The 10,338-nt window shown below is 36.3% G+C and overlaps 1 protein-coding gene across 1 annotated transcript in view; it reads right to left on the minus strand.

Annotated features, from left to right (window-relative positions):
- INTU (inturned planar cell polarity protein) overlaps window positions 1–10,338 on the minus strand; it is a 97,769-nt gene that overhangs the window by 31,037 nt on the left and 56,394 nt on the right. The window contains exon 8 of the mRNA XM_017886736.1: window positions 7,525–7,714. Coding sequence (XP_017742225.1) covers window positions 7,525–7,714 — 190 coding nt within the window. The remainder of the gene's footprint in view (window positions 1–7,524; window positions 7,715–10,338) is intronic.

The following is a 10,338-nucleotide window of genomic DNA, read 5'->3' on the forward strand; positions in this document are numbered from 1 at the left end:
AAAAAAAAAAAAAAAAAAAAAAAAAAAAAAAAGAAAAGAAAAGAAAAGAAAAAAAGACAAAGAGGGACATTACATAATGATAAATGACTAGTCCAACAGGAAAATATTACAATTCTAAATATATATGCACCTAACGCTGGAGTTCCCAGATTTATACAACAATTACTACTAGTCCTAAGAAATGATTATAGATGTTAACGCAATAGTAGTTGGGGACCTTAATACTCCACTGACAGCACTAGACAGGTCATTAAGACAGAAAGTCAACAAAGAAACAATGGACTTAAACTATACCCACAAACAAATGGACTTAACAGATATTTACAGAACATTCTACCCAACAACTACAGAATATACATTCTATTCATCAGCACATGGAACATTCTCCAAGATAGACCATATGATAGACCACAAAACAAGTCTCAACAAATATAAGAAAATTGAAATTATAGCAAGTACTCTCTTAGACCACAGAATAAAATTGGAAATTATCTCCAAAAGGAACCCTCAAAACCATCCAAGTACATGAAAATTAAATAACCTCTACTGAATGACTGTTGGGTCAACAATGAAATCAAGATGGAAACTGAAACATTCTTTGAACTGAACAATAATAGTGACACAGCCTATCAAAACCTTGGATACAGCAAAGGTGGTGCTAAGAGGAAAGTTCATAGCATTAAATGCCTACATCAGAAAGCCTGAAAGAGCACAAATAGACCCTCTAAGGTCACACACTCCAAGCAGCCAGAGACACAAGAACAAACCAAACCCAAACCCAGCAGAGGAAAAGAAATAACCAAGATCAGAGCAGAACTAAATAAAATGAAAACAACAACAACAAAAATACAAAAGATAAATGAAAGAAAAATCGGGTTCTTTGAAAAGATATATAAAATTGATAGACCATTAGAAAGATTAACCAAGAAAAGAAAGAAGATCCAAATACATTCAATTAGAAATAAAATGGGAGATATTACAACTGAGACCATAGAAACACAAAGGATTACTAAAAGCTACTAAGGACACCTTTATGCACATAAACTAGAAAACCTAAAAGAGTTGGATAAATTCCTGGAAATATACAACCATCCTAGATTAGACAAGGAAGATATAGGATCTCTGAACAGGCAAATAACAAGTAGTGAGATTGACATGGTTATGGAAAAACTGCCAACAAAAAAAGTTCAGGACCAGACACACTCACAGATAAATTCCGTCAGACATTAAAAAAAGAATTGGTACCAATCCTATTGACACTATTCTGAACGACACAAAAAGAGGGATCCTCCCTAAACCATTGTATGAAGCCAGTATCACCCTAACACCCAAACCAGGGAAGGACATAACAGAAAAAGAAAACTACAGACTGATATCCCTGATGAACATAGGTGCAAAAATCCTCAACAAAATACTAGTGAATCAAATCCAATAGCATATCAAAAAGATAATCCACCATGATCAAGTGGGTTTCATACCAGGAATGCAGGGATGGTTTAACATATATATGTCAGTACATGATACACCACAAAAACAGAACTTAAAAAAAAAAATCACATGATCATCTCGATAGATGTAGAAAAAGCATTTGACAAAATCCAGCATTCCTCTATGATTAAAACCAACTCTCAGCAAAATCAGCATACAAGGGACATAACTTAAGGTTATAAAAGGCACCTATGACAAACGTACAGCCAATATTATACTGGATGGGGAAAAGTTGAAAGCATTCCTCCTGAGAACTGGAACAAAACAAGGATGCCCACTTTCACCACTTCTATTCAACACAGTACTCAAAGTCCTAGCAAGGGAAATCAGACAAGAGAAAAAAATAAAGGGCATCTAAATAAGTAAAGAAGAAGTCAAACTGTCACTGTTTGCTGATGGTATGACTGTATACTTAGAAAACCTAAAGACTCATCCAAAAAGCACCTAGAACTGCTAAATGAATTCAGCGAAGTTTCAGGATACAAAATTAATGTACACAAATCAGTAGCTCTGCTATACACCAACAGTGACCAAGCTGAGAATCAAATCAAGAACTCAACTCCTTTCACAACAGCTGCAAAAAAATACTTAGGAATATAGTGAACCAAGGAGGTGAAAGACCTCTACAAAGAAATCTACAAAACACTGCTGAAAGAAATCATAGATGACACAAACAAATGGAAACACATCCCATGCCCATGGATGGGCAGAATCAATATTGTGAAAATGGCCATACTGCCAAAGGCAATCTACAAATTCAATGCAATTCCTATCAAAATACCACCATCATTCTTCACATAACTAGAAAAACCAATCCTAAAATTAATATTTGGAACCAAAAAAGAGCCCGCATAGCCAAAGCATTACTAAGCAAAAAAATCTGGAGGCATCTCATTACCCAACTTCAAACTATAATATAAAGCCATAGTCACCAAAACGGCATGGTATAAAAATCAGGCACATAGAACCACAGAACAAAATAGGGAACCCAGAAATAAAGCCAAATACTTACAGCCAACTGATCTTTGACAAAGTAAACAAAAACATAAAGTGGGGAAAGGACATCCTATTCAAGAAATGGTGCTGGGGTGGTTGGCAAGCCACATGTGGAAGAATGAAACTGGATCCTGATCTCTCAGACTTATACAAAAATAACTCAAGATGGATCAAAGACTTAAACAAATCTAAGACGTGAAACCACAAAGATGCTAGAAGATAACATGGAAAAACCTTTCTAGACATTGGCTTGGGCAAAGGCTTCATGACCAAGAACCCAAAAGCAAATGCAACAAAAACAAAGATAAATAGATGGGACTTAATTAAACTAAAAAGTTTCTGAATAGCAAAATAAATAATCAGCAGAGTTAACACCCCACAGAGTGGGAGAAAATCTTCACAATCTATACATCTGACAAAGGACTAATATCCAGAATCTACAAGGAACTCAAACAAATCAGCAAGAAAAAAACAATCCCATCAAAAAGTGGGCTGAGGAGATGAACAGAAGAAGATATCTTCTCAAAAGAAGATATACAAATGGCTAACCAGCATATGGAAAAATGATCAACATCACTAATGATCAGAGAAATGCAAATCAAAACCACAATGCGATACCACCTCACTCCTGCAACAATGGCCATAATAAAAAAAAAATAGATGTTGGTGTGGATGTGGCAAAAAGGGAACACTTTTATACTGTTGGTAGGAATGTAAACTAGTACAACCACTATGGAAAACACTGTAGAGATTCCTTAACTAAAAGTAGATCTACTGGTTGATCCAGCAATCCCACTACTAGGTATTTACTCAGAGGAAAAAAAATCATTATACGAATAAGATACTTGCACACGTTTATAGCTGCACAATTCACAATTGCAAAATTATGGAACCAGACACCCATTAATCAATGAGTGGATAAAGAAAATGTGGTATATATATACCATGGAACACCACTCAGCCAGAAAAAGGAACAAAATAATGGCATTTGCAGCAACCTGGATGGAATTGGAGACTATTATTCTAAGTGAAGTAACTCAGGAATGGAAAACCAAACATTGTATGTTCTCACTCGTATGTGGGAGCTAAGCTATGAGGATGCAAAGGCTTAAGAATGATACATTGGACTTTGGGAACTTGGGGGAAAGAGCAGGGGGTGGCAAGAGATAAAAGACTACAGGTTAGGTACAGTGTACACTCCTTGGGTGGTGGGTGAACTCAAATCACAGAAATCGCCATTAAAGGACTTATTCATGTAACCAAACACCACTTCTTCCCCAAAAACCGATTGAATTTTAAAAAATGGGCCGAAGGCCTTAACAACCAGTTCACCAAAGAAGATATTAAGAAGGCAAATAAGCACATGAGAAGATGTTCCACATCATATGGTCATCAGGGAAATGCAAATTAAAATAACAATAAGGCAGAACTAGACACACAGTAGAATGACCCAAATCCAAAATACTGACAAAACTAAGTCCTGACAAGGATATGGAACAACAGGAACTCTCATTTATTGCTGGTAGGAATACAAAATACAGCCACTTCAGAAGACAGTTTGGTAGTTTCTTACAAAACTAAACATTCTCTTGTTGTTTGACCAAGAATTAATTGTCCAAACGTGGAAGCAACCAAGATTTTCAGCGAATGGATGAATAAACTGTGGTACATCTGAACAATGAAATACTATTCAGCATTAAAAAGAAATGAGCTATCAAGCTGTAAAAAGACAAAGAGGAACTTAAAATGTATATTACCAAGTGAAAGAATCCAATCTGAAAAGGCTACATACTATATGATTACAACTATATAACATTTGGGAAAATGCAAAATGATGGAGGCAGTGAAAAGATCAATTGTTTCCAGGGGTTAATGGAAAGGGAGGGATGAAAAAGAGGGATAGGCAGAACACAGAGGATTTCCGGGGCTGTGAAACTACTCTGTATACTACTACAAGGATGGATCCATGTCATTATAATCTGTCTAAATCCATAGAATGTACACCACCAAGAATGAACCCTAATGTAAATGATGGACTTTGGGTTATTATGATGTGTCAATGTAGGTTCATCAATTATAACAACTGTACCCCTGTGGTGGGGGAATGTTGATAATGGAGAGGCTATGCATGTGTGATGTATGGGGGAAGAGGGCATGTGGGAAATCTGTACCTTTCTCTCAATTTTACTGTGAACCTGAAACTGCAGTAAAAAATAGAATTAAAAAAAAAACAAACTTCAAATGTTATTGTTATTCAAATTTTATATTAATCAAATAGAGCTTTAGACTACTTTAGCAGAAGGTATCTAGCTCTCTTCCCAAAAGTATTGTTCTTAATCTCCTAATTGGACTAAAAAATATAGAAAACATCTAAGCCAGATCCTCACTGTTTCCTGTGTATTAATTTCACCTGCTCAACTTGACTGTGAACATCTAGAGGTTTTTCTGCATTCTGCAAAGCACTGCACAGACTTGAGAAACCGGCACAATGAACACTGATCTCCACACAGTAGTGTTAGATGTAACAAGGATAAAAGCAGCCAAAGTATTGACAAGATAAGCAACAGCTATGTTTTAAGGCAATGAATTAAAAATATATACCAGAATTCACATAGTGATTTCTCAATTTGATATTCTTTTAGGGTGAAATAAAGAAAAGCATATAAATCTTTTAAAGAAATATATGCTAAATTAACAAAATCTCAATGAAAAGAGGTAGCCTTCACATGCAATCTGTAAGCCCCCAATAGACAATATTTAAGAACATCTTAAACTTTTTTGAGGAAAGATAATATTTAATCTTAATGTATCTAAATTCTAAACACACTACCCCTAAAACATTAAGTACCTCTACTATTACAGAAAGAAGGGACTATATATTTTGAGGGAAGAGGTTTCTTTAATGAAGAAATTCTGACAGAGGGGCAAGAACCTAGGTAATGGCCAGGTAGAATGGCAAGCCTCAAGAGATGGTGTCTTCTGACTCATGAAGTGGGCATGGGCCCTGTGGCTGAGGAAAAAAGACCCCAGAATGAGAATGGGCATGAGACAGTCTTTGGAACCAGGGTCTTTCTCTTTTAAAGGTAAAGTTATCTAGTTACTGTCTATGTTTCTACCTATATTGAACACTTACATCCTTCCATCCCTCTTCCCTTTCCCTTTCCTTTCCCCTTTCCCTCTCCTTTCCTTTTTTTCTTTTCTCTTCCTTTTTTCCTCTTCTTTTTCCTTTTCCTTTTTCCTTTCTTTTCCTGAGATAGGGTCTCACCCTGTTGCCCCACTGTAGTACAGCGGTGCAATCATAGCTCACTGCAACTATGATAGAGTGGGGAGCCCAACTCCTGGGCTCAAGTAATCCTTCCACCTCAGCCTACTGAGTAGCTGGAACTACAGGTGTGTGCCATCATGCTCTGCTAATGTTTAAAGTTTTTGTGGAGACAGGGTCTCCCTGTGTTGTCCAGGCTGGTCTTGAACTCTTGGCCTCAAGTGATCCTCCCACCTCTGTCTCCCAAAGCACGAGGATTACAGGCATAAGCCACCATGCTCAGCCAATGCTTATATATTTTTATGAACACATTAGTCAGGTAGAATTATATATCTCATACTTTTTAGTTTTTTGTACATTTTAAGAAAATGGTAGGCCAGGTGCCATGGCTCATGCCTGTAATCCAGCACTCTAGGAGACTAAGGCGGGCAGATTGCTTGAGCTCAGGAGTTCAAGACCAGCCTGGGAAATATGGAGAAACCTGGTCTCTACTAAAAAACATAAAAATTAGCCAGGCATGGTGGTGTACATGTGTAGTCCCAGTTACCTGAGGGGCTGAGTGGGGAAGATCACCCGAGCCTGCGATGTGGAGGCTGCAGTGAGTTATGATTACGCCACTGCACTCCCACTCCAGCGGGGGTGACAGAGCGAGACCCTGTCTCACAAAAAAAAAAAAAAAAAAAAAAAAAAAAAAAAAAAAGAAAAGAAAAAGAAAGGAAGGAAGGAGTAATTATTGTTCTGAAATATCAAAAGACCAGGCAGTTGATAGAAATAAGGACAAAATAAAAACACCAGAAGGCAAAGCATCCTTTGAACATGCTCTAACACCTCATCTCCCTTCAAATAGTAATTGTATAATAATGCTCCCATAACTACAACTACAATGTGCCAGGCACAATTCTAAATACTTCATGTGTAATAACTCGTAACTTTTCCATGAAGTAGGGACTATTATTTCCTCCATTTTACAGATGAGGAAACTGAACAAAGTAATTGATACATCAATTTAAATAACTATTAAACTGTCAAAAAGGCATTTATTTGATCATACACTGTAGAGTCTTATGAAGAGCAGGAATTTGAATTAGGTTTCTACTGTAACATAGCCTAGGTTTCTTCATGAGCAGAGAAGTGGCTATGGCATACTGCCTCATTTAATACTAATACAAATGCTGTAACTAAATAGATTATATGGTGATCTACATTGATGAAAATGTCTGAAATAATCTTGTCAATCATTCAATAATAAAGTTATTCTAGGTATACAGATATGACTAAAATCATATTGATAATTCTTAACCATCATACAGTCTTACTATTGGTAGCTATCTATGGGACAAGCCAAAAGCTAATCACATATGTTCATGTAAAAAAAAGATTTTGGTAGACTAGTGGACTTTGTATTTTAACTGAGAATATTGTTAGTCAATCATGTCATCCACTTCTTTTGTACAGAAACATAATTCTAACTTGACAACCTTACATTATAAAATCAAAGTCACAAAATTCCAAAGTAAGATACACCATTTAATTATGATTTCTGAAAAGTAGTCCCAGCTTAGACAAAGCTTAAATTTAAAAGTAAGAGGAGAGAGCAAATTTCTACTTATAAAGAATTTTCTTTCTGGGTTTATTGCACTGGACCTCCTATTTTGTCAACAAACTGCCTCTTTAATTTTAACCATAATTCCAAAATAACAAAAGTCTATGAAAAAAGAAGATGCAAGATTATAATAAGGCACCTGGTTCTGGTTCTTCTTTATAATATCTAAGATTACCTTGATTTCCAGTGGAAGTGTGAGCCACCGGACTCCAGGGAGGCTGTCTAAAAGTACTGCACTGGAAGCATCATACTGCTGAGCACTGGGACTGGAGCTGGAATGCAGTTTCGCAGGCTGAAGTGCTCTTTGAAAGAACAAGTTAAAAAAATGATCCAAGCGAGGAACATTCTCAATCTGGCAAAAGGCACTGGAGAAATAAGAGCTGTAAGTTAGAACAACATATGGAAATGGTGGTCAATTTTTGTGTGCTCCTAAGGGAACTGGATCTTTCCCAACTACATAGGCTATCTTCCTCACTCCTCTCCTTTAATAGAATTGCTGCTAGAATGTTACTGGCGGATTGTGTAAAGAAATTCACCCTGTCCATACTTTTTACCCTAAAACTTACTCTCAAATGTATTGAGTAGATGGTTCTATGGAAGAACCACAGGGCTAACACAAGTGACAAATCTATAACAGAAAGGGCTGAAATACCCTTTTTGTAAAAAAGGTAGGTTGTTCTTACCTCTGACTATCTCTCAACCATTTACAACTCCTGAAATCTTTCAGGCAATATGGAATGATAAAGAGATTTTGAACTTTGTAATAGAACAGATGTGGCATATCACAGCTCTTTGTAGGTAGCTATCAAAGGCAAATCACCTAAACTCTCTCTAACTTTGGTTTCCAACTCTGTAAAAATAGGTTTAATGCAATCTAACTCACATGCAGAATGCCTAGAACATAACAAGCATTAAGTTCTTGTTATGCTTATTATTTACTAGTAAACAGTAAGTACATAATAAGCATAAGTTATTTCCTCCCCTCGTTACTACTGAAGGTATAACATTAAAGAACTCAAAAAACAAAATGACAGAAAAAACCGAAATACTTGGTTTTAGCCATATAAAAGTAACACAGCATTGACTGCAAGCATTTATTGGAACAGCTCACTGAATGACAAAATAGCAGGTACATATGCTATTGGAGTATCAAAATAATATTCGCTGATTCATCCAACAAATATTTGAGTGACTACTACATTCCAGGCACTATTCTCATTGCTGGAGTTATGGCAGTAAAAATATCAAGACAAAAGACAATGAGCTCCCATGAAGCTTATGTTCTAATGGAGAAACACAGCAAATGAACAAATGGTAAAAAAACATGAATTCGTGTAAAGGACTATGCAGAAAATAGCACAATGTGAATGGGTGGTGTGACAGGTTGGCTATTTTAAGTTGAATGGTTGGAGAAGAAAGGCCATCTGAGCTGATATTCCAATGTCAGGAAGATCCAGCAAGAAGAAAAAGTACAAAAGCCCTGGGGTGGGGAAAATCTTTGCCAGGGTGTTTGCACCCTGAGCGAAGGAGCAGAGGAGGCACGTGTGCTTTGATATCTGAAGTCAGAGGGGTAGGTAGAAGCCAGATAATAATGTAGAAAGATCACTCTAACTGCTATATGAAAATTAGTTCAAGTGGCAAGATTGAAGGGAAGGAGACCAGTTAGGAGGCTACTGAAGTGTGTGAGAGATAGCAGTGGCTGGACAGGGCAATAGTAAAGATAAAGAGAAACAGACACATTGGAGATTTTGAAGACAGACTGATCAGGACTTGCTGATGAATTAGTTGGGAATGGTGAAGGAAATTGTTACAGCTTTAATTTGGTCACAACATTAAACTGTTAGTATATAGTTAGTTTTCTGTGGCTCATAGAGGATTAACCAGCTCACAACATTAAAAAGATAATTAAGTCTCTACACTTTTGGTCTTTTGTAATTTTCACAATTGGCCCTTACTATCTTTCATAATCAGAAAAAAGTTTGTTACAAAAAATGAGAGCAGGAAATGGTCTATTAATTAACATGCTGGATCTCACTGTGCTCGTGCTTGGTCTTTAACGCAACTCAATGCGATCGGTTCCACATGATTTAGTTATCAGTAGAAAAGAGTTAAATTTGCTGCTATCAAAAGATACTTTCACTATCAATGGAAGATAAATTTCAAGATGAAAGAGAAATTAAGTGCCTCTGTCCCCAGTCTACTCTAATGGAATTTGCAGGACAACTCCAATGGACTATTTTCATGTATGAAACTCATTGCAAAATTTAATCTTTGATAATCTCTGGTTTTATGAAAACAGAAAGCTTTAATTAGGGCAAAATATGGCAAAGTTTGCCTCTCTCGAGTAAACTTAAAGAGGCAGTTCATAACCACATTCTTACTCTTCATTGGTTAAAAATTTCCTTACTAGTAAAAGGTAAAAGCACTATTTATGGATGCCCAGCTCTTTGTAGCTCACTCATTTGGAAAATGTTGGTAAGTAATTAAGTTTGACAGGAATGTGCCTCCTCAGTGGTTCCTCTAGAGAACACTGCACTGCAAACTAGATAATTTTCCCAGATGACACAATCACAGAAAATTCCTTCATGATGTTGTGAGAACAATGAGAACAAAGATCCACTATAGATAAACAGAGAGCTGATATCACTATGGTTTGGAAAAATGTATAAACTGTCTTTGGATTTTTGTATTGATATACTCCTAAGGCTTTAAACACAAAGATACCATTTTAGCCCTCAGAAATACAAGAACAAAAGTCACTATGAGAAAAATCGATTTCCCATACCCAGTTTTGTGTGCTCAAATGTTAAATGTTACCTCAAATTTCTGCCTTCAGATCAAGAAGGTTAAAAAAGCAAGAAGCAGAAAAATATGCATAGCAGCACACTTTTATTAAAAGGGAATATATTTTATTATATAGAAAATATATGGAAGGACACAAACAAAATCAGTCAATACTGTCTCTACTGTATGTCTTTTAAAATAATAC

This window comes from Rhinopithecus bieti, unplaced genomic scaffold, assembly GCF_001698545.2.
Source record: "Rhinopithecus bieti isolate Rb0 unplaced genomic scaffold, ASM169854v2 scaffold_14665, whole genome shotgun sequence".
Taxonomy (NCBI): Eukaryota; Metazoa; Chordata; class Mammalia; order Primates; family Cercopithecidae; genus Rhinopithecus; species Rhinopithecus bieti.